The sequence below is a fragment of the Mycteria americana genome, chromosome 3 (assembly GCF_035582795.1).
Source record: "Mycteria americana isolate JAX WOST 10 ecotype Jacksonville Zoo and Gardens chromosome 3, USCA_MyAme_1.0, whole genome shotgun sequence".
Classification (NCBI taxonomy): Eukaryota; Metazoa; Chordata; class Aves; order Ciconiiformes; family Ciconiidae; genus Mycteria; species Mycteria americana.
The window spans coordinates 36,104,556-36,129,413 of record NC_134367.1 but is presented as its reverse complement, the minus strand read 5'-3'; the positions used below and the strand labels follow the sequence as shown (position 1 = coordinate 36,129,413).

The 24,858-nt window shown below is 42.2% G+C and overlaps 1 protein-coding gene across 11 annotated transcripts in view; it reads left to right on the top strand.

Moving 5' to 3' along the window:
- Positions 1–5,482: 5,482 nt before the first annotated feature.
- The window catches only part of COL12A1 (collagen type XII alpha 1 chain), a 106,591-nt gene continuing 87,215 nt past the window's right edge, over positions 5,483–24,858 (top strand). For 4 of the 11 annotated variants that reach the window (XM_075498211.1, XM_075498214.1, XM_075498213.1 and 1 more), the window contains exons 1-11: positions 5,503–5,908; positions 8,524–8,631; positions 15,896–16,012; positions 16,781–16,924; positions 17,835–17,891; positions 19,174–19,437; positions 19,551–19,715; positions 20,165–20,338; positions 21,168–21,458; positions 21,678–22,280; positions 23,667–23,939. In XM_075498211.1, coding sequence (XP_075354326.1) covers positions 8,559–8,631; positions 15,896–16,012; positions 16,781–16,924; positions 17,835–17,891; positions 19,174–19,437; positions 19,551–19,715; positions 20,165–20,338; positions 21,168–21,458; positions 21,678–22,280; positions 23,667–23,939 — 2,161 coding nt within the window. In that variant the 5' untranslated portion in view covers positions 5,503–5,908; positions 8,524–8,558. Of the gene's footprint in view, positions 5,909–8,523; positions 8,632–15,895; positions 16,013–16,780; positions 16,925–17,834; positions 17,892–19,173; positions 19,438–19,550; positions 19,716–20,164; positions 20,339–21,167; positions 21,459–21,677; positions 22,281–23,666; positions 23,940–24,858 lie in introns of all 11 variants that reach the window. The other 7 variants (XM_075498207.1, XM_075498208.1, XM_075498210.1 and 4 more) reach the window with 7 other exon arrangements.

Sequence of the window (24,858 nt, the reverse complement as noted above, 5' to 3'; positions counted from 1 at the left end):
TAAATAATTTTTCCTTTCACTTCAGAGTAGACTTTTACTCTGTCGATCCAACTTATTTCTGACTGCTGTGCTCATAGTCCAACTATGGACAACATGCGACTCACCTAAAATGACTTATTATCTATTGTCAGCCACTAGGAAACAGCTCCCCAAAGTATGCTGTTAGAACTAAGTATGGTATGGAGGATTTCTCTTTGAAGCCCTGGCATACTTTAAATAACAGGAGATGAACTAAATGGCCTTTCAGGATATTTTCCAGCCTCATTTACTATAGTTCTGTGCAGTGGTATCAGATTTACTTGTTCGAGTGTTTAAGCTTTTGAATGTTTGTCCTGCTGAACTGACAGGAAGTTTGGGGCTGACCTTTACATCCTCTAAACCTTCTTGGAAAGATGCATATCAGGAGAGAGTGCAGCAGCAGCTGAGTATTCCCCCTCGACAGCTTCCCTCCGACCTGCTCCTCAGTCAGAGGAATTGCAGCATCCCTCCATACTCAATGCCTTTTGTGCCTGTCAGGGAGAGGACAGCATCAGCAGCTGACCTAATGACAAGGTATTCGGTCTTAAAATTCCCCCATTATCATTAATTATTCCACTGTCTGCAACAATGGGATCAGGTCACTCATTACCTAACGCAGCTTGAACTTTCAGTACCTTTAAATACCTTGTCCATTCAGGCACAAGCTTATTTTCTCCATAAGCCCACCTACCACCTACACAGACCCTGCTGTCACAATATATATTGATATTTTTTGATACAGAAGTACTAAGAAGACTTGGAAAAATGTTCCTATTCAGAGCTTGGCACTGCACCATTTCAGACTTTGTTGCCGATTAATATTGTGTGCTTCTTTGTAGGGAGTAATTACACTGAAATAGTTGAGGGGTTACCAAATGTAGGGGAACCCATGGCTATTAACCTTTCATCATATGTTGAATCTAATTAGGTACTCAGAGAACACTGTATTATAATGTTCTGCAAGTAGCAGCTAGTGGCTAGTGATTTTTAAAAGTGTTTTGATTTTTTAAAATGGTGTGTTTCCTCAGGGGATCATCGTTCTTTCACTGGGCACCCCTCAGCCACATGAAGAGGAATGCTTAGACCTGCATCCACAAGTCTTTGTGGCTAGTCCATTGCTGTGACAGGAACGGTCGCATTAAGATATAATGTGATACCTGACAAATATACAGGGTCACTGTCCTCAGCTAATTTCTTTTCTTGCCCTCTTTAATCAAGCAAGATTTGTACTGGCTTCATTGGGGAATGCTTCCTGAATAGATCAGGATTCTGTTGTGAAATAACGAACCAGCTTATTTGAAACAAAGCAACTTAATTTAGGAATGTTTTAATATAAAGCGTGTTTGTGTATATGTACGGAAGGGACTATAAGATCGTTGCATCTAATTTTTTCCAATTTTAGTATTAAAGATCTGATATTTTTAAAAAATGACTGCCTACAAATTAACTGGCTTTTATAAGACTCCCAAATTGCATTAAAAGGCCAGTTCCTTTCTATTTATACCTCTGCTTTTGAATGATTTATTTAGTTTTCCAGTTCAACTTATTTGGAGCCACAATCATTTCTGACTTTCAGAGCATTACATGATGGGAAAAATCAGTTAGAGAAATTAAAGAAATAAATAATTGCTAAGGAAAACATACCTGGTGAGGCAGATAATTATTTCATGGCTGTAACACTCTCCAGGGATGCTGTTTTCATAGTTGTTCCACTAAATGAGTAGATTTCAGATAGAACCAGTCCTCTCTGAACACTGCTAATATAAGAAGCCATTCCTCATTATAAGAGGTCAGACTAGTACTGCTCTCTGAATACCAGCTCTGAAATGAAATTATCCGAATAAATAAACACTAGACTGAGTTCTTCTCATGCCATTAACTGGAAATCTCTCAGAGAAGGCAAGGCCTGGAGGAAGTGATTTGCTGTACTTTGTCCTTCTGCATTTTATGGATGCAGATATAATACTGTGCAATGTTAGCTTTATTAATAGGGAATACAAACTGATTAGTTTATTAATAAAGACTGATTAATAGGGAATAAAAAATACACTGGAAAGGTCATCCTTTGTGCTGTAAAGGAACGAATGGGCCTCCTAAATAACTGTACTAAGACAATGTCTAATTCAGATACACTGCAGTGATAGATGCAGTGATAGACCGACCAGCAAAGTAGTTCCTAGGTAGATGTAGGTAAGTCACTGGTAGCAGCACAGTTTTGCCTGTATAACAACATTTAATGCTGAATCTATCCATTGTTTAACGTTCAAAGAGCTGACACTTTTTGATTCTTCCTCTGTGTAAAGCATATACACAAATATATATACACATATGAATAAGGCATTTACCATATTCATATGTAAAGCAGATGCAACTGTCAGGAAGCCACAGAGGCCAAATCTAGTGTGATATCCACATGGAAAATGATATTCAAGGTTTACAGTGCAGAAATGCAGAACGTCCTGTTTTATTCTGCCCTGGCAATGCAGCCTGAGGAAACAAAAAAAAGGTGCCAGAAGCACGAAGTATCTTGAATTACTCTAGACCCAAAACCAGTTCAAAATTTCTAACAAATGCTTGGTTACCTGCAATATTACTATCACATACATACACCAGAAATGGGCAATACTATCAAAAGCATAAATATGAATTCGAATCTTGATTTTGTATTTAAATTTGTCATTGTTTCAATTTATTCAGCTTAGATAGCAAAGAACATTGCAGAGCTGGAGTGCATGTTCTTAATGTGTTTAACACTTGTCTAAGAAACAAGCAGACAGGAGAGTGTTAGTAAATGTTTCTGCATTTCAGAAATGCCTTCTGCATCACATATTATGTACTCAGACTATGAATGTACATAGCAACAGAGTGATTAAAAACAACCCATTTAATTACTGTGATGTATGGAAGCGCACACTCTAAATGCAATTTGTTGGTGTATTTTACATGTAAAAGATCTTAGGAGGAACACGGTTAGAACGGTTAGAACAAAGAGTTAAAGATAAGAATGAAATCCTGCTGCCCTTGGAGTTGATGAATTATTTGCTCTTGCCAGCTCTGAGTCTTATTTCAACCAAGAAATCAAGCAAAGCTGGTCCGCTGAGAGGAATAGGAGATAGTCCCCTCAGCAGCACCTAGGTCTATGAGGGAGAGAGTCTATGAGATTCTTGCACCCCTAAGAGAGCCATTGATTTGAAAGCCTCCACTCATGTAAATCCAGTTGTAGATTCAGTACCAAATTATTTAAATATTTTAAAATAATTGTTCCAAGTGATTTAACTTTTAAATAGAATAATACATATTTTCTTCCATCCTCATTATTTGCATTAATTGATTTTAACTATTAACATAAAATCTCAGTTATCCTATGATGAAAGAATCCACAGCACATTGTAAAAAATACCATCTCAGTGCATAAGTAATAAAAATACCTCATTTGCACTGATTCGCTTCCTGTGGAAGGATATTTCATTGTAATCCCTGATATCCATTCTTCTGAAACTATTGTTCACACCACATTTACACTGGTGTTCTTGGTGTGTTCACTCAGGAAATTAAATTAAAATTTTTAAAAAGCATTATTTCTTAGAAATACTGCTTTTACATATCAGATCTGGATAGGAAGAAATTTAATTCCTCATGCCAAAATGCCAAAAGAGGAAATCCAACTCAACAGCTGGGCAAGGGGGTTAATAGGTCAAGAGTATTTGAAAGTTTATCAGCGGAGGAGACGTTGCTTTTGGAAAGTGCATTTTATCAATACCAGACAGCTGAAGCTGTGGCGTGTCCCTAAGAGTAGCTGACTCACTTCCAAAGTGTCTGGAAATGTCAGCGCACGTCTTCTGGTTATCACTTTCTTTTCAGCGTTTGGGTTCTCATGCAGATAACTGGACTGTTGCAGAAATGAAGACAACCCGGTTCGGCTCAGGAGAGACAAGTCCTCCCGTCGACATGTCCTTGATCTCCCAGTCCTGCGGAAAAGTGCCCATGAGCCGTCCCCCGGTAAACTATCAATCTCCACTATCAGGCACTTCCACCCTGGCTGGAACTCGTTCTGATTGCTCTGAAATTCACGCCTGTGCAAAAGGCTGACACGGGGACAGTATGTCACAGACCCCTCCAAACAGGGGATCCTAAACTCCGCGCTGAGGGTTTACCCCCTCTCTCCCTCTCCCCAGTCTTTTGTTGCCCTTCTTGTCCCTTCCCGTTCTAAGCTGCTTTCCAACAGCAGCGGTCCCGGGGCGCTCCGCGGGACCCTTCGCAGCGGGATGGCCCCGCCGGCCCCGGCCCCGGCCCCGGCCGCGCTCCGCGCCCGCCCCTGCCCGCCGCCGCCGCCGGGGGGCGCCCCCGCACCGCGAATGGCCCCGCTCTGCTCCGCTCCGCTCCGGTCGGGCGGGGCGCGGCGCGGCGCGGGCGGCGCTGGGGGACGGAGGCGAGGGGGGCCGCGCTGCGAGGCACCCGCAGCTTTTCTCTCTCCCCGTTTGTCCCCGCTCCGCGGTGACCTCTGCTTCCTTTCCGCCTCCCGAGGTTGCGGACCCGCTCCGAGGCGGGAAGCAACGCGCTCCGCGGAGACGGTGACATCCCGTATTTTAGCCCGAAGGGGTCCCGTAGGAGCCTCTTCCGAGAGCGTTACCGGGGCTGCCGTTCCCCACGGGTGCGGGAGCAGACCTCGCTGCGGCGCGGAGCCGGCGGCAGCCCCTGCTTCCCCCGGCCCAGGAAGAGGCCCCGTGTCCCGCCGTGTCCCCCTCTGGCACGGCGCGGTGGGACACGCCGGGTGCCACGGGCAGGCTCCCGGGAGCAAGGGACGGGAGACCCTCGCGGAGCCTCTCGCCCAGCGGGCTGCCCGATTTTGGGAGGTGCAGTTTCTTTTGAAGGCACCCGGTTTCGGACAGGGGCCACAGCCGCGGGTTTGCCCGCAGGGTCTGAGGGAGGAGGCAGTGAGGGCCGTGCGCCCCGTCCCCTCTGCCCGCGGAGCCCTGCTGCAGGAGGCACCCGGCACCGGCGGCGCTTTGTGCTCGAAGCAAAACACCGATGTGGCGATGGAGGTGGTTTAATATATGTAGGCTACACAGGGTAGAGGCCAGAGACACCTGAACTGTGTTAGAATGACTGTATTCTCTTTGCCCCCGAGGCTCCCGGCCGCGGCACCGGGGCTGCCGGCGCTTCTCCGCAAGGCTTTCCCGGGGACCAGCCCCGGCCCCGGTAGGGCGAGCGGGCCCTCAGCGCGGGGGGGATGGGGACTGCGCATAAACTCCCGCGCGGGGACACCCTCCGCGCCGCCGTCCCTCGAAGCCGTGCCCGGGGACTCAGTTTTTCCACTGCCCTGCCGTGTCCCCCCCGTTTGGGAAGCCGAGGGGAGGGAGGGGGCGGCGGGCCGGGCCCCTGCCCCCGGGCGCGCTGCCGCGGCGGCCGCCCGCCTCATGCCGCAGGAATGCGCGGAGGTATGCGCCAGTTTCCAGAAGTGGATCCCCTTCCTTGCTGGAGCAGAGCAGCGCATATATCACCCGGTGGCAGCAGTCCACCTTCCCTGCAGTTTCGTAACCGCTTACGAGGGTAAATTGAGAGTTGGGAACAGCCCTCTATTAAGTAGCAGATTGAGAAGAGGCTCTTCCCACTTGGAGAAGGCAAGTCTTCCCAGACGGACCCCTCGCATCGGGAGCTACAGTAATCGAGGCGCCTCCTCTGCGCTCAGCTATTGCCGCTGCTTCTGCTCCTCCTTCGCCGCCGCTGCTGCTTGCTGCTCCCTCCACCAGGTGCCCCCGGAGCTTCATCCTTTCTCCTCCTCCCCTTATCCAGGTCCGACGGCTGCGGCTGTCGCTGCAGGCACCGCCGGAGTCACCGCCGGAGGAGCTGCCCCGTCACCCACCCCGGCACCTTGCAGCCGCCCCTGAAGGTCTGTGCCCGCGCAGGAGCGGGGATCCCCTGCCCTCCCCTCGGCCGGCCCCCGTTGCCTGTCCGTACGCACCACGCACGCAGCCCCTGCCGATGCACTTTAGGCTGAGATTAACAGCGCTGGGCTGAGGGCTGACACTGGAAGGGGGAAAGAGGGGGTGTGTGCGTGCGGCTGTGTGCGCGCCTTGGGCATGTCGGAGCCGGCTTGCAGGCGTGAGGCGCAGAGCAGAGCGTCCCGGGGGGGCTGCTGGCGCTCAGGCCCCGGGGAAGGTACGGGGGAGCCGGGCGGGCTGCCGGCCCCGGGCGCTGCCGGTGGGCGGGTGCCTGGGCAGAGATGCAGGGGGAGGCGGCGGTGGCGGTGGCCCGGCCGCCGTCGCTCCGGCCGGAGGCTCCAGGCGGAGCCCGGTGTCAGCGCCCAGCGCGCCTGCAGGCACGCTACCGCTGCGGCTTTGGCAGGAGCTCTCGCTTCCCTCCCTTGTGCGTGCAGCTGCCGGTGATGCTTTCTCCTGTTTCCAGTTTTCGATGCCTTTGATAGGTAGTGGGTTTTTCCTGTGAGTTTTTTGTTTTTCGTTTAGGTTCTTTTTTATTCTTGAAAGTGGTAAATGTCGTGCGCTGCGCAGTTTGGAAATGCTTTGGCTAAGCTTTTGTAGGTTGAATTAGTGTGAGATTGGACTGGCACTGGTGAAAGCCCTTTTTTTTAAAGTGGTCTCTAAGGATCAATGAGAAAACCTTTAGTCCTGACACAAAGTCTGCTTGTGTCCCTGCTGAGCCAGCAAGAGGACCTTTCCTCTGCCACCTCCAGGCTTGCTTTCACACACCTAAGTTTGCAAGAAGGAAACCAAGCGTTTGTGTTTCTAGGTGGCCAAACGAAGGCTTTGGCTGAGACGTTTTGTTTCATGAAAGAAAAATGTGTATCAGGAATGGTAGACCTGCAGCAGTAGGGAACTCCTAGAAGCCTTTGTGAGATGATTAATTTCTGTTGCTCTTCAAAAGGATCAAAAGATGGCACTCCAAGCCCACACAAGATTTCTGGGACAAAAGTCCATTTACGTTGAGTTTAGGCGATCCTTAAACTTCCTGCAGACTGCAGTAGATGTGCTCAGGGACAGCCGTTTCCCACGCAGAGCAGTGATAAGATTTTGGAGCTCTCGGGACAGTTTAATGCTAACCTTGGTCTTTCTTGTGTTAGTGTCAGGGAGTTGTTACGGTCAATATTACTGTAGTGTTTACCCGCTGGAGGTACCATTGGACTGAAACCATTGCTTAGTTTTTCTTTGAGCTCTTGGTATTTTTATGTGCAGTAAAGGCATTTGGCTAAGGCAACTATATACAGCTGCCCAGCAGAAGCCTGTTAAGTTCAGTGTCAGTAACTGGGAAATTCCTGGATCTCCGTAGCGTCTACCCACTAAATGTGCCTTGCTGGTTTGTTCTCTAGATGGCAGAAGAATATTATTTTCCCCTTCAGCTGTTTCTGCGGACTAATGATTTATGTATTTTTCTTTTGTTTTGCTCTTGTCACCTTCCCGATAAAATCTGTTGCCTAATTGCTTTTGGAATTCTCTTTCCTCCAGCCTAATTATGATATATGATGCATTTCTGACTTTATTAAAACAAATTACCCCTCCCCTACTTCCTGAGATAGAAAACCCCAAACTTTAGAAACACTTACATGCATATGCGAAGAGGACTATTCATATTAGCCTTTACTTAGACAAGGAAATAATTTGGAAGTTTTGCTGGAGTAATTGGGAGAGATTTGACATTACCTAGAGCATATAGTTATGAAGGTATAGCTGCTTGCAGCTAGGAACCACTAACTTGGCCTAATCCCACCTATTTTGCTAGACAACCTGCAGTGATTGCGAGACTCTTTTGCCTGCCTGCTTTCTATAGTGTTTCTTAAATCTGTTTTCTCTCAGGACGTGTAAATGAATTATCAGATGTTGAAACATCATGGCTAGACAGACGTGTCAGGTTTCAGTTGTGTGTTACACACACTTCTGTATAATCTATTTCAGACCTTCTAGAAACGAAGAATAGCACATTCGTAGGCAGAACCCCTCAAAAAAAGTTTTATTACAGTTTCCAAACTGCCTTGAGACCACTAAAACACAGCTAACTAAGCGCTTCAACAGTTATGAAAAAAGAGCCGAATAAAATCCCCAGCTGAAAGAGACATTTAGTTGATCCAAGGCAGGAATGACCTCTGAATTAGCTATCATCACACTCAGCGATGAAGTCATGGAGCTCCCTCCTGGCTCCTGCCCATGCAGAGGCACGGATCTTCACTGTGCTTCCCTGATCAAATTAACCCCAACTAGGTTAAAGCTGCATGTGCTTACCGTGATTGGAAAGGGTTCAGCAACAAAAGCCACATTATTGTGAGACGAGACTCTCCAGTTAGTCATGCAGATCTGTCATCGTCTTGGATGGCTTTCAAGTCTAGAGGTTTCAACCTGGTCCCGTGGGTGGGGGCTGGGGATAAGGGAACAAAGTGAAATCCACGGTTTGTCTTTTTTATGTTTCATGAATACACCCACGCAGTCCTCTAATCCACGCGTATCATTTCCTTCTCCTTTTTCCTCCCCCCCCCGCCCCCCTTCCCCATCACTGCAGATTCATTCATGTTGTTGTGATCTGAAAGGGCAGAAATGAAGACAGCGCTGTGCTCGGCAGTCGCTGCTCTGTGTGCAGCCGCCCTCCTCTCCTCCATCGAGGCTGAAGGTAACCTTCCCCTCCCTGCCCCCTTGCCCCCAGTGCCCCGCTGACCAGAAAACCTCCCAACCAGCCTTGAGCTACCGGCTCTCTCCCTCTCTGTTTTTGAGTGTAACTACTTCACCTTCTCTCTTTCTCTCCTTCAGAGAAACACCTCTCCTTCCTTGCCCAGCTCCTTCTGTGCTCTGTTTCTCCCGGCTAGTCAGCCGGACCGTAGCTCCCTCTCTCTGTCTCTCTGGTGTGCTGTCCACACCACCCACAGACAGGATGCGGGCCAGCCGGGCGCAGCGCCCCGAGGAGCCCGCTGCCACTGCCGCCGGCGGCGGGCAGCCCCGCACGGCCGGGGCCTGCGGCGCTGCCCTGCTGACAGACCAAGAATGGCTGGGCTTTGTGCTGTAGAGTCTCGTTTAGTTATGTTGAGAGAGGAAACGAAAAACCCACCACCCGACAACCCACAGCTTTGAAATAAAATGCTCCAACAGAGTCTGGCTCTCTGCGCCTGTGTGTTTTGTCCGGGCTGGACCCCTCGCCTCCGCCCCGCCGGCCTGCCGGCACACCGGCCTCCCCTGCTCGGTGGGGCGACCCCCGGCCGAGCCCTGGGGCGGCCAACCCTCCCTCGGGGATGCTTCAGCCTCCATGGCGGGTCTGACCTGGGGGACACCCCCGGGAAGATGCCACCGCCTCCATCTTGGGCACCGCTGAAGGGTGGCTGGGCCTGGGCCAGGCCTTGCTGTGGCGGCCGGGGCCCCAAGGCTCTGGCATGCATGTGGCGCCGTCACCCCCAAAGAGGCCTTTCTTCTCCTCCTCCTCCTCCTTGCAGGGCCCCAGCCCAATCTTGCTGGAGGTTGAGGTCCCTGTCAGCATGTGGCAGTGTCCTGCCTCCAGCTGCAGGGATGAAGACCTGGGGAGACCCATCGTGGATGCTGCACTCACCACAGTGCGGCTCAAAATGGCCTCCCTGGCAGATTAGCAGCAAGTGTGGGGGCAACCTCCCCTGTCACCCTCTGTGTGAGCTGTGTGGCTTTGGTGGTAGCAACAGTATTTCTGCCAGCAGTGGCTGCCAGGGGAAATAGAGATGCTAAACGTCCTGTGCTGAAATGACTTGATCTGACCTCTGGGACCTGACTCCATTGTAGGGTGAACCGAGCCAATGGATGTGAACTCCCCTGGATTTACTGGGAAAAAACAGAAGCCAGCGTCTGATAATTCAGGTTTTTTCCCCTACTTCTCTTTCTGTATTGAACTGAAACAAATTCTCTGATGGTGGCCTGCCGCAAGCTCCTGTGTCTGGACCTGGTCACCTTGGCTGATGGCTACTAAAAGCACAGCATGTCAGAGATTACTCTGAGGCATTTGTCCCCCCTTGCAGCAGTGCTTGCTTGGGGCAGGCAGATGTAAAGTAGACTGGCTTTCTGGAAAAGGATGACATTTCTGCCAGTAGTACAACATCTGGTCACTCTAGGAGAGAATCAGCCTTCTGCCTCCCTCTCGTGCTGCGTTGTTGTTGGCTGAGGAACCAAAAAAGGTCATTTGAAGTCATTTCAGAGTTGCATTTGAAATGCAGGACTGCCATGCCAGAGAAAGCAGAGAAAGTGTACAGTTTTGATGGCAGAAGGGAGTGGATGTGTTTGTGCGTTCTTCCCCATCTTAGGAGGGAGCTCACTCAGAGCTGGAGTAACGTTGCTGTTGTCCTGCACCACTGATTACATGTATGGAGTAGGTTGTTTCAAAATGTAAGCGAAGGTGTTTTATTTAGCTATAGTGTGGACAAAACCAGTCATAGCTTGAGTACTGTTAAAGAAAGCTACAAAAATATATTTGGAGAAGCACACAGTTATTTTATAACAGCAAAACTAGATGCATTGCCAGACAAGTTGGCCAAGCTTGTTTAGATCTCATGTTGAAGGATGCGCCATTTCTAAGCAAAAGAGTGGACAAAGCCTGATCTTGTGAGTTGTAGAGCGCTTCTGGACAGGACTTACATTACTCTGCATCCAGAAATGTGTATTAAATAAAATACTTAGTTTACAGGAATCAAGTTTCTAAGAGAAACTTCTCCTAGATCCAGAATTTTGAAGTAAGAGCAGAAAAGTATCTTGAGTAAGGTGTAGTGTGAAATAGTGGTGCTGAAAATGGAAGTTCAAAGCTAGGAGTATCTTAGGACTTGCTCGGATTGGAACTGCTTTTGTAGAGCTTTTTGCAGTGTGTTTTTTGTTTGCGCTACACTGGTCATCCTCCTGTACTGTTTTAATTTTGTGCTTCAGTTTTGCATCATCTTGTAAATTGCATGTTGGATCTTATTTACTTTAGTTCTGGTATCATTACAACTTAAATCCTGTCTGCTGAACTGATTTTCTTCTGTGGATGTTTGTCCTTTAGTCTATTTTTCCAACTTTCAAATCACACTGTGGCAAAGCTCTCCCTCCACCAGTCAGTCCTGTCTCTTTTTTTGTTTTGTTTTGTTTTGTTCCTTTGGCTCTCCCTGTGGTGTTCACAAGAGATGCAGTTTGAATTTTCTTTCCCTGAGGTGTGGGTAGACACTTGGTAGGATGAAAAAGTGAGAGGAGGATAAGGAAGAGGGCCATTTTGATGTGGTGAAGATTGTTGATATGGGGTGGGAAGATGAGTGAAAGCAGAGGGAAGGAAAAGCTTAGTTCTATTTTTCTGCCTTCCTTCCGATTTCATTTTTCAGTCTCCCCTGGGAGTAGATCTGGTGTTTATCCAATACTGCTGTTCATAGATTCCTAAATCTTCCAGGATGAAACTGGTTCTTCATCAGCATCACAGCTGCTCTGCGAGTCCTTCGTGAGAGCCGTGCTCTGCTGCTGTTGGCAAGGCAGTGAGCTGCAGTAATAGTGTTACAGCTTTTCTACAGAGATGCATACAGCAACGCAGGGGTTTCTAGTTGGACGTTCGCTATAGCAGTAGAGGGGGTAAAACCAACATATAGTCTAAATGCATTCATGGCATTTCACTGGGGAAGTTGTTTACCTTGGACAAGGAAGAAAACCTGTTTTCATGCTTAGCATTTTTGCTCTTTTATTTTATAGTGAAATTCTTCTTGTTTTATTTTGCAATCCTTCTGACATCTCTTTCTCAGCTTAAACTTCTTCTGTGTAATGCTATGTTTCATGCTCTAAGTTTTTTCTTGCCTTTTTAGTTCAGCACTGCAGTACTCCAATGCGTTCCCTTTCTGTCCTTGTGTCAAGATTTCTTTCTGTCACACTATTTTTTCCATCTGTGATCACAAAGAGCCAGGGGGAAGTCTATGTCCTTTTGCTAGATAAGATTTTTTTTCATTATTTTAGTCATAGTTAAGCCAAGTAGATTAGTATGCGAATAAACTGTTAGTTATAATCTCAAGGTAATGCTGTGATGATGTCATGGCTTGTGTAGTGTGTTGCGTTTCCTAATACAGAGGGATTTTCAAAGGCACAGGAAAAAAGAATGAGGAAATCATAGTGGAATGCTAATTACAGTGAGTTTTTTCCATTGATGAAACTACAGTTTTTGTTTCACATAGGGATTGTGGATGGCAGCTACTTCCAAGTTATAGCACTTTTAAGTCTGGTTCTAGATTTAAATTGCTTGATCTTCTGATTATATTTTAATTCTGTCTTGTTAAGATATGCACTGGGATCCTCTACCAGTCACATGGTATTATCTGTAAAAAGCTGTAGACTTTTGTATATTAGGTTTGCATTACCTGTTAAGTACTACAAGCTAGTATAAGACATACATAGCATAAGAAAGATGCCTTGCTCTATATTTTTTGTTTCAGAAAATATACTGTTATTATACATGTATATAACACAAGGAGTGGCAATGGATTAAGTATATTATGTCTGATTTTTTTTTTCTTTTGTGGTGCATAAAATACGATATCTGATTGAGGAAATTATCATATCATAGCTCTAAGAGTGGGGGAAATTAACACTGTGTAAACATTATTGTCATAGAGTAAGATATTTTTTTACTACCCTGGAAACCTGTAGGGGAGCCATACATTTCTGTACATCAACAGTGGAATCACTGTATTAAAGCAATACTATAATACCATCACATGTTACGATCACGATCCTGTACCTTGACAAGTCAGTGAGGGGTTTGGCCTGGATTTTGATTGACACAGGATCAGACTGATCAGCACTGTCACCACACTGTAAGCATATGTGCAACTTCACTTATGCAAGTAGCTCGACATCAAGACTGCTTGCTTGAGTAAAGCTGCGATCACATGTAAGCCTTTGTAGAGTGGAGTTTTAAGGTTTGTCCCTGTAATGGGACAAACTCCCACCACAACCAGGGGCATTTTATTCCTAGAAGTCTGGTCTGGTTCCATATTGCAGATGTATTATTTTTCCATTGGTGAATTCCCTACTGGAAGAAGAATTTTAATAAGGTGGAGTAACAGTTGTCCTCTTTGATTATCGCAATAAGGTTTTTATCATCTAAACATTCTGCTGTACTTCAGATCGACTTACTGCTCTCCACCATATGACCATAGTTTGATCTTCATCCTGCAGCTGGTTTCACATGGGTGAAATCTGACCCATGTGAAGGTCCATGGAGGTTTTGGAGGTTCTGTTTGAGTATCAAAAGCTCACAGGCCATCCAGAAGACATTTTGATGACACTGGATCCAAACTGGCTTTTTTTCACTCAGGCAAGGTTCCTTTTTGGATTTCAATGGGAAAAACATTCAGTGCTTTGGTTTAATAAGCCAGCCATAGGTTGAGAATGAATGGATTTAAACTGCAGCAACGAAGACTGGGGTTAGGTGTCGGGAATAACTTTATGATGATAAAGGGAGTGAAGCATTGGAGTAATTTCCGTGGGAAGCTGGCAGTCTTGCCAACAGTGGAGGTCTTTGAGAATGATCTGAGCAAACATGTCAGGAATGACATGGGGTGGCTGATCATGTCTTGGCTGTGGGATGGACGAGGGGACTTTCTGAGGTCCCCTGCAATGCCATTGTTCTAAAAGGCTGTGAACACCTGGACGAACGGATACGTCACTTATGTATTGATGTACTATTCTTGCTACCTGCCAAGATCCACATCTGAATTTTCATAAAATGGATTAAAATCCTTTAAAATGTTAAAGACTTTTCCTCACAGTCAGTTTTTTCAGTTTATCTGGAATCCGGTCATTTGGATATCAACAAGTTGGGCTGCTGCTGTCCTTCAGCAGTTAAAGCCTAAAGTCTCTGCTGCAACATGCCAATTTACTTGCAAGGTTGGTGGCGCTATTTTTTCCATGTACTGAATTTTTTTTAAAAGCATGCTCAGGTCAGTTGTCTCTGCCTTTGCATTAAATTTGTCCTGAGCCATTGCTACTGAAACCATATTTTATAATGATATTCTTATCACCTAAATGTATTTTACTATTAACATGTGTTGCATGATTTTGATACTAAGTAACTACCTTGCTGTCTCTAGCATTGTGATACTCATAAACCAATGATGAATAAACTGTGCATGCAGGTTAATGGTCTAATCTCACTGCCTGTGTATGGACAATAGGAAAAATAACATTTACTTCAGCACTAGCGTATCTATTGTATCACAGTATTACAAAGCCATATTATCCTATGGTTGGAAATTACAGTAAATTAAAGGGAAAAAAATGCCTACAGAATTGGTTGCCAGTTTTTTTGAGATCAGTATTACTTATTGCAATTGGACAGTGTCTTTCATAAGTATACATTCTAGCATTTATTTCTTTATCTGCTCTTTAAATTACATTCAAAACGAAAACAAAATCTGACATATGACGGAGATCTTCCATGAAACAGAGAAGATCTGTCTATTAAAAATGCCTGCAAAACAGTCTCACAGTAGTTAAGGAAAGTATGGCTGAATCTAATCTTACTTTGTAGAACTATTTAAACAATAATATATAATACACCTACCATGCACTGACAGTGAGTCAGTAAAATACTGCATGAATAAGCATGACGATTTTACAAAGAGAATATCATTATAAAATATTTATGAAACGTCTTTGTGTAATAAACCTTGTACATGGAGGCTTTTGTCCATCGTGGGAAGCTAAAAAAATAATAATCAACATTTCATTTACATATGCATGATGCTGCAAAATAGCGTATGTAAACTATTTCTTTCTGTACTGTTCAGTTACTTCTGTCATCAGCTCCTACAAGTTTTATTTGCAGTCATTTGTTCAGATCACTGGTGCCCTCTTTGCTGTTTTCTATAAATTCTGTAAAATAAATGTCCATAAATATATTTTGATGTTGTCTTTTCATAATTAACCATTGTGTTGTTTGGAACCATACTGGCATTTTATGTTAAAATGCCACTACTAGTATGGGTACACCTGCTGCAAAGGGAACATGAAAACAATAGTTTACACCTTTGAAATTGTACAGCAATCTGGTGTAAACAGGTAGAATCTTATTTTTGTGAACTTTCACATCAGCTCAAATATTTCAGCAAATTGCAACCATTACTAACCCCATTTATTATCCCCTTAGTTCCTGAATCCTCTGCAGCCATATGCAAAGTTATGTCATTTTAGTGGCTTCTAGGAACAAAGGGGTGGATCTCTCCATATTTTGAAATAAAATGATACATCAGTATATTATTATTACTGATATACATTTTACATGTATATTCATACCTACCTAGACCCTAACAGAAATTGTATTACTGAACATTAAGTGTCCAATCTTTTCCTGTATTCTTTAAAATATTTTTTCTCTGCCAAGTTTCTAGATTCAGTGAAATTGATAAGAAATATGACTATGCAGAGACTATATTAAAAAGCTGATCAATTCTTTAATGTCTAATTAAGAAGAGTACTGGGTTCTCAATGTCCTAAATGATCTCATTATATTGTAAGCAGGTTGTGATTTGGCATGCTTGTACGGATTGCACCCAGCATGTAAAAAAATTTCCTTTAATTGTTATGTGAAATGTTTGCATATGTGGTGATTATCTGTGAACTCATTGTACATGTATCCAAACGTGTTTTCTATTGTGCTTGATTTTGCTGGCCATTCTTGAATGTCTTGGCAACTCAAGAAACATATGTTCTGTGCTGTCCTCTGTAATGCGTATACTCTTTGATGTTTTGTCATATTTTGTCAGCTTTTATTTTACTCTTTCCAACAACATATCTTTATATTTGTTGGAAACAAATTTATGCAAAGACAATTTTAGTAAGCTTTGCTCAACATTATTTTATTTATTCACTTGCCAAAGCTTGTTCAAACTTTTAAACATCCACCCGGTATAAATCTTTTGCAGTTAATCCACCATCAGACTTGAATTTTACAATTATAGATGAACATAATGTTCAAATGTCATGGAAAAGGCCACCAGATGCAATAGTGGGTTACAGGATAACTGTGGTTCCAACAAATGGTGAGTTCTGTAAAATTTTGTTATGTCATTACAGTTTTGGAAAACTTGGGTTTATTTTTACTTATGTCTAACTTAGGTATGAGAGTAGCTATTAACATCTTTCTGAAGTTTGTGATCAAGACTTGGTAGTAGCAAAGGGCATGCAGGAAGCAAGAGTGATTGTTCCAAATTAGTTTTTCTTGCCGTAATGTTTACCCTTTGGGGACTGCAAGTAATAAGTTTTGGATGCCTTTTCTTTGCAAGGAGCAAAAAGAAGGTAGAATCATCACTCTGCTCCTCTTCTATGCTTTTACCTTAAAGTTAGGGAATTGTATTGCACTTCATTCAAGTACTTCTCCCAGGGTAAACATTGCATGTGTCAGGTACTGATGCAGTGATGTCATACAACTGCCTGATAATGGCTGTTTAAGACATCCATTATTCTCTTCCACTTTGAGAAATAATCAGTGTAAAAGTGATATTGAATCAGAACTGGACCATGATTTGTTAGATGATAGTACATTTTGTATGTGCATTTTAAGTTTCAAATTTCCTGGAACTTATTAAACACTTCAGTAATTTTGTTCACTATTGAAAACAGGTTAGTTTGAAGTTTCATGTTTCAAAATTCATGCTTCAGGAAAAAAGAAAGTGTATTGTTCTAAAATTATCAATGGATTTTAGATAGATTGTTCTCTGTTGCGTTTTCTTCTTTTTGTTTATGATCAAATTGTCATTGATATTACTGGATTTAAAGGCTGCATTAACTGTTTTATATATTTATTGCAGATGGGCCTACTAAAGAATTTACCCTTTCACCTAGCACTACCCAAACTATCTTATCAGATCTTATACCTGATATAGAGTATGTTGTATCAATAGCTTCATATGATGAAAGAGAGGAGAGTCTACCTGTTTTTGGCCAACTGACAAGTAAGTACCTGTAATACAATTAGAAAACCAAGTAAGATAACAGAGTGGTCATTCACAAAACTTGGCTTTGTTCCAGTTCCTCAACAAAATTGCCGCATACCTAAACTCTGATCAGATGTAGCTGTCTGAACAGCCTTTTTCCATTAACCGTAATTCCTAGTAGGAGCAGAGATAATTTGCAAGAGATATGAGGAGACTAACACAGATATATCGTGTCTGCCAACCCCTATAGAATTCTTTGCAGGAGGCCACTGGTTCTTTTGAGCTAAACCTCCTTCCTATAAACTGCATCTGCTGAAGTCAAGGGGAAGACTCTCATTGTCCTCAGTAACAAATGAATCTGACCGACTTCCTGTGTATGGGGAAACAAAAAAGCAAACTACCTTCATCAAACAATAAAATGTGACACAATATGTCTATATGCATAATAAAATATGGAAATTAAATTTTTATAATTTATACTTAATAATTAAATAAAGCATAAAATAAATCTAATTAAATAAATATGTTAAGCACAGCAGACTATCTTCTATGACACATTTTGTTGCATGTCTCAGGCTTCCCAAACAACCACAGGAAAATTACTTATGATGAGTTCCCCTATGTGTTAGAAAGGGGTAATATTGGTATTTCATCCAGGGATGTTGCAGTTATTTTCAGGAAATTGCTGTACAAGATGTACAAATACAGAGCATTCTTAATTATTTGCATTTTCTGTATTTTGTGTTGCCCTGAATGCTATGTTGTCAAATCTGTAAGTACAGGTGATGTATTCATAACTTGAATTTATGTTTTCATGTTCTGAGGCTTGTCAGATTTGTGTCTCTAATTCCCTACATGCTTTTCTTTGATGTTAACAAATTTAACCTGATTTCCTCCATTAATTCTCTCTATGTTGTGTTTTGTGCAGTTCAGACAGGTGGTCCGGGGATACCAGAGGAAAAGAAGGTTGAGGCTCAATTACAAAGTAAGGTGTTTTGTCTTTCAACTTATCTGACATTTTAGAGATAAGTGACATCTAGCTCTAAGGCCCCATAAAGTTAAACTGTGTTCCTGTGTTACCTAGCAATAAAGTTGACTTGTAAAATTGTCCAGTTAAGAAAACTTGGGAAGGGACTGGGATGAAAGGAATTTATAGCCACATTGAAAGAATAAGGTGTGTTGTAGTTTAACCACAGTCGGCAATGAAGTACCACACAGCTGCTTGGTCGCCCACTCCCCCACCCTATTGGGATGAGGGAGACATTCGGGGAAAAAAAAAAAGTAAAACCTGTGCATTGACATAAAGACAGTTTAATAGGACAGCAAAGGAAGAATATAATAATAATAACAACAACAACAACAACAACAACAATAATAGAATGTACAAAAGAAGTGATGCACAATGCAATTGCTCACCACCTGCTGACTGATGCCCAGCCAGTCCCCGAGCAGTGATCGCTGCTCCCCGGCCAACTCCCCCCAGCTTATATACTGAGCATGATGTCATATGGTAGGGAATAACCCTATGGCCAGTTTGGGTCAGCTGTCCTGGCTGTGCTGCCTCCCAGCTTCTTGTGCATCTGGCAGAGCATGGGAAGCTGAAAAGTCCTCGACCAGTGTAAACACCACTTAGCAACAACTAAAACATCAGCGTGTTACCAACATTATTCTGATACTAAATCCAAAACATAGCACAATACCAGCTAGTAGGAAGAAAATTAACTCTATCCCAGCTGAAACCAGGACAAGGTGCAAAGTTGGTACTGAAACTAGGAATTTCATGCAACTAATCTGAGCAAGTCCATGAGTGTCTTGGTCCTATTAACAAAAGACATTGTGCTGTGGATAAAAGGCATTGCAGAAGAACCTGTACAGCTATTATGGGGAGATAAAGATGCAAAGCAGAACGGTAACAACATGAAACATTCCCAGAACATCAAACTGTTGCAAAAAGTTTTATATTTGAGTTTTCATCTGCTGTGGCATAACAGATCTTGTGGAATAGCGTGAGAGGTGTCTCAAAAATGAGTATCTAGGTAACAGATCCCTATTGGTAATGACAGCTAGAAGGCTCATATGGGTGTTCACTTATGTGAATAATGCTTCCCCAAGTAAGATATTCCAGATAAGAATATCGATCTATTAAATATCTGTTTGTTTTGGCTTTTACCTACTAAGTTTCTGTCAGACATTTCTCACTGATTTGTAAGAATGCAATTGATCATTTGCTAACAGAGATTTTTTTTGTGTGTGTTTGTGTGTTCCAGGATGCTCCATAAGTGCAATGACAGATTTAGTTTTCCTGGTAGATGGTTCATGGAGTGTAGGGAGAAATAACTTCAAATATATTCTGGACTTCATGGTTGCCCTTGTATCAGCTTTTGACATTGGAGAAGAAAAGACGAGAGTTGGAGTTGTTCAGTACAGTTCAGATACAAGAACAGAGTTCAATTTAAATCAGTATTTCAGAAGAAGTGATCTTATTGATGCAATTAAAAGGATACCTTACAAAGGTGGCAACACAATGACAGGTACAGATTTCCCACATATGTGTTTATTCAGCATTTCATTTTATAATTCAAATTTGTCTTAAATCCTAGTTCATTCAAGCCTAATAAAACACAACTTGTGGTGTTGTTTTTAGGTGAGGCTATTGATTACCTGGTTCAAAACACCTTCACTGAGTCTGCTGGAGCAAGAAAAGGCTTTCCCAAAGTAGCAATTGTCATTACGGATGGAAAAGCTCAAGATGAAGTCGAAATTCCTGCAAGAGAGCTTCGCAACATAGGAGTTGAAGTTTTTTCTTTGGGTACGTTGAGTTTTTCTAATGAATGAGAGATTAACATTTCTAAAGAAGTTATATGTTTTACAGATTCTGTGTTTCAAGAATTTTGCTATGCCACTGTTTCTATGGGTATGCCTTGAAATGGGTCATTTGCACCCTCCAGAGCAGAAGATACCAGTTGTGTTAATTTGTTAGTAATTCTGTAGCTCCTACATGGAGTTTAAGATGACTGACAAACATAGTTTCAACCTTGGCCTTATTGAAGACACCATATTATTTTCTCAGGTTGAAAATGGAGTATGTCACCTCATTGCATTAACCATTATTTTGTAGTTTGATTATTGATAATGACAGAAGACAGAACTGAATTAAACTCAGCTTTACCCCAGGATGTTCTGATACTTTATGAATACATTCACAGGTGTCTGTATTTTATGGCCACTCAACACAGTCCTGTCTATTGCAACTTCTAGGAATCAAAGCAGCAGATGCAAAGGAACTCAAGCTAATTGCATCTCAGCCTTCACTGAAGCATGTGTTCAATGTGGCTAATTTTGATGGAATTGTGGATATACAGAATGAAATTATCTTGCAAGTGTGCTCTGGTGTTGATGAACAACTAGGTGAACTGGTTAGTGGAGAAGAAGGTGAGATACTTTATATAAATGTATTTATTGACTTCAGTTTATTCTGATTCATATTTAAGGAGCTATCCCTGCTTCCTTTGCTTTACTTCTGGAGTTTGATCTGTTGTCTCATTTAGCAAGTGTGGAAAACAGGTCTCAGCTTTCTGCATTTAAATGCAGGAGAACAGAACATGTGATGGATTAGATTTGGAATAGCTCCATTATTCCATAGTTTCAAGGGTAACACAATGATGTGCAGTTATCAGAGTCTCATACAGTCAATTTGGACACAGTCATCACTTCTATGGAAAAATGTACTAAAGGGAAAAAGAATGCTTGGTGAAGGGGCAGAATATGTAATAAGTTAAAGACCAAGGAATGAAAACTGGAGAACACTGAGAAAACACAGACGTCAAGCTGTATCATTGTAACTTTCTGGCCCTGTAAGGTTCTAAGTAACTAGTTATTCTTTGACCAAAATGGCAGCAGAGATGACTCCACTGTCATAGTGTTCTGCTCAGGTCTGCATTTTTTCACACTCTCTACTGTGTTTCTGTGGGTGTAGCTTTCACTTCTGTTTGAAACAGTGTTAAAGCAAGGCAGCATTTCTCCTGGAACTTCTCCTACACTCAGGGGACCACAAATGCATTGTTCATATTTCTGTCCTGTCTCTGATGCCTCATTTGGACTGTCCTGTAATTCACTTCTGTTTATTTATGCTAAAAAAAAAAAGTGATTTTTAGTAAAGATTAAGCAGCGATGACTACATTTATTCCAGAAATAAAAATGTGCTAGAAAATATGTTATAATTGTAATTAAAAATTCGGGGGTTGCGTTTGATTTCTTTCAGTGGTGGAGCCTCCTTCAAATCTGGTGGCCACGCAGATCTCCTCAAAATCTGTTAGGATCACTTGGGATCCATCCACAAGCCAAATAACTGGCTATCGGCTGCAGTTCATTCCAATGATAGCTGGTGGAAAACAACATGTACTGAGCGTGGGACCTCAGACTACTGCTCTGAATGTTAAAGATCTCTCTCCAGACACAGAGTATCAAATCAATGTTTATGCAATGAAAGGACTGACCCCCAGTGAGCCAATAACGATAATGGAAAAAACACAACAAGTAAAAGTTCAAGTGGGTGAGTTAGGAGCTACTATGTTATTTTCACATGGTAGTTTTTTGTTGTTTAAACCTCTGATGCTTCTTTTAATACCATACCTTTATTATTTATGAGAAACAGCTTAGAATGGTTTATTTCCTTTATAAGCAACAGGGTATGATACACAAACTGCAGATGCAATTGTAATGCTGTGGCTATTGAATATCTGTTTATAGCGGTAATTCTTTTTCTTTACAGAATGCTCACGTGGTGTGGATGTAAAAGCTGATGTTGTGTTTTTAGTGGACGGTTCCTACAGCATTGGTATTGCCAATTTTGTTAAAGTAAGAGCCTTTTTGGAAGTGTTAGTTAAAAGCTTTGAGATATCACCTCGAAAAGTGCAGATAAGTCTTGTCCAGTACAGCAGAGATCCCCATATGGAGTTTTCTTTGAACAGATACAACAGAGTGGAAGACATAATTCACGCTATTAACACCTTCCCCTACAGAGGTGGATCTACCAACACAGGCAAAGCGATGACATACGTGAGGGAGAAAGTATTTGTTACCAGCAAAGGATCAAGACCAAATGTGCCAAGAGTCATGATTCTTATTACTGATGGAAAATCATCAGATGCTTTTAAAGAACCTGCAATAAAGCTGAGGGATGCAGATGTAGAAATATTTGCAGTTGGTGTGAAAGACGCAGTGCGTACGGAGTTAGAAGCAATTGCATCACCTCCTGCTGAAACCCACGTTTACACAGTGGAAGATTTTGATGCTTTTCAAAGAATATCATTTGAACTTACACAGTCTGTCTGCCTACGGATTGAGCAGGAACTGGCTGCTATAAGGAAAAAATGTAAGTAACTGCTATTACTTAGAGAAACATAGAAAATGCAATGAAAAAAGATCTGAACCAATGTTTTGTGCTTGTAGTTACCTAAAGAATTCATACTGATGAAATTATCCATATACAAATGATATTTTTAATAACTGGGGATTTGGTTCTCATTTTCAAACGTATTAAAAGCAATGGGGGAAATTAATGGACAAAGGGAGATGAAAAAATTCTTGGAGAAATACTTTTTTTCCCTCCCCTCCGAGGTACCTAGAAAGTTATTAAAGTGTCTGTCTGGAATGACCTGGTGGATGTGCTCTACTTTTACACTCAATGTCTTGAGTAAAACAGTTACTTATTAGGACCATTCTTCTTTCGCTGTCCAAAATGAGGTAGCTAGTTTAAACTTGTCTTTTAGAATTTCAAAGGCAATGGAGCAACGCTGACACCTCCAGAAGGTGATTTGGTAAATTTTTAGGGTAAAATGAATGGCCCTCTGAAATGGGCTTAGACAAGACAATTTGAGACAGCAGATTCTAGGTGGTATTAATCTCAATCCAACTGTAAAGACTGAAATGAAGTAGCACATGAAAGTCTTCACATGCATCCAAATTGGGTGAGCTTGGATAATGTTTAATATTTAAAAGATTTCTAAATGACCAACTTTTGGTCAGTTAAAGTTACTTATGATTAGTTGCACCCTCAGTGTCCCTACCGATGTTTAGCAGAACACTAACATTGAATAGTCCCCAGTATTGAAAACCCCACTCTCTTTAAAAATAAGCCTTTTGTTTCAGGATAGCTTTGAGGAACAAACCAGCAAAGCAGCCTTTGTTTTAGAGGGCTCAAGCAGTCTTAACATCCCTACTGTTAGGCTGACTAGGCCAACCAAAACAAGCCCAGGATGTCAGGTTTGTGTTTGTGCCTCATGTCAAGTTCCTTGTTTCCCCTTTGACTCCATTCCTGAAAAAATACTAGGATTTATTTTGTCCTATTTCTAATCTAGATCTGCAAAAAAACAAGGATTCTTAGTTCCCATTGAGGACATAATGTTATTGCTGTTCATGGGACATATGAAAGAGGGAACCCAACTTGATTATCAGATTCTAACTTGAGTTTTCATAAGTACATTTTTTTAGATGGACTGTTCTCATTTGATCTAGAAATCACTGAATTGGTGCTTCTACTCATTGTCATATGATTTGAGACAACGTAGATACGATCTTCATGAAATTTGAGAGCTATAAGCAAGTATAGAAAACAAATACTGTTGCACGTGCAACAAAATATCTGTTCAATTAGAATAAATCAAGTTATTGAGAGACATTTTTCATTTATTTTAGAGATTTTGTGTTAAAAAATATTCTAGCAAGTATGCCTCATCTCTGCGTTTTTATTTCCATACAGCTTACGTACCTGCAAAGAATATGGTCTTTTCTGATGTAACATCTGACAGTTTCAGAGTGAGCTGGTCTCCAGCTGGATCTGAGGTTTTGTCCTATCTCATTAAATATAAAGTAGCAGTCGGTGGAGATGAATTCATTGTTTCAGTACCAGCTTCAAGTACTAGCTCAGTTCTCACCAACTTGCTACCTGAAACTACTTACGCAGTCAGTGTGATTTCTGAATATGAAGATGGTGATGGCCCTCCCTTGGATGGAGAGGAAACTACTTTAGAAGGTAGGCTTCCCATTACTCTCGGACACAAAAGAGCCATATGTTAAAATAAGAATTAGCTTAATTGAGAGAAATGGGTGTATGTGGAACAGCCAGCTAAGGCTGAGGAGCAGGGTGAGAATAACCATTATTGTCTCTCAGTGCATTTAGTAAAGATATAAAATTCCAACAACAGGCCAACATTAAATTGTTAAGATTGGATTTTATTTTCCCTGAAACTTGAATGGATGCTGTCTTTCTCTGCAGTGGCCTATTTTCAAATGAAGTGTTGTGTTGTCAATAATAAATTCATTGGCGTGTGTTAATCTTAATATACACTTAAGTTGGACTAGATGATCATTGTATGTCCCTTCCAATTGAACTATTCTATTCTATTCAATAATTATAACTCTGATGCTGGAATACATGCTGACTTTAATACATTTAAAGTCAAGCATGTACCTATGTAATTTGCTGTGTCTACATCTAACTTACATTAATAGAAATATTAATGTTTTATATACCATAGGCTTAAAGGGGCCTGTGTTTTTGGTCAGCTGTTTTATATACCATAGGCTTAAAGGGGCCTGTGTTTTTGGTCAGCTGTTTCTCATCAGAACTTCATGGGTCTGATCCAGTAACTCTTACTGATTCAAAACTTCCACTGATGTTAATATGAGTTTATGTGATCAATGGCTGTAAATTCAAGCATGGTAGCTATGCTTTTTCTTTATAGAGTTGCCACAATGCATTTCCACTGATTTAAAGGAGATGGATGACAGTAAATTTGATTTTATATTCCAGGAGTTGAATACTCAGTCTAGTCTAAATCATGCTTTTAAAAATATTGATCCACTCTTTTTCATTATCCCATGCTGTCATTTGTGACCTTTGGTGACGTAAATGGTTCCAAGGGAGCAAAAGAAACAGCATGGAAATTTGT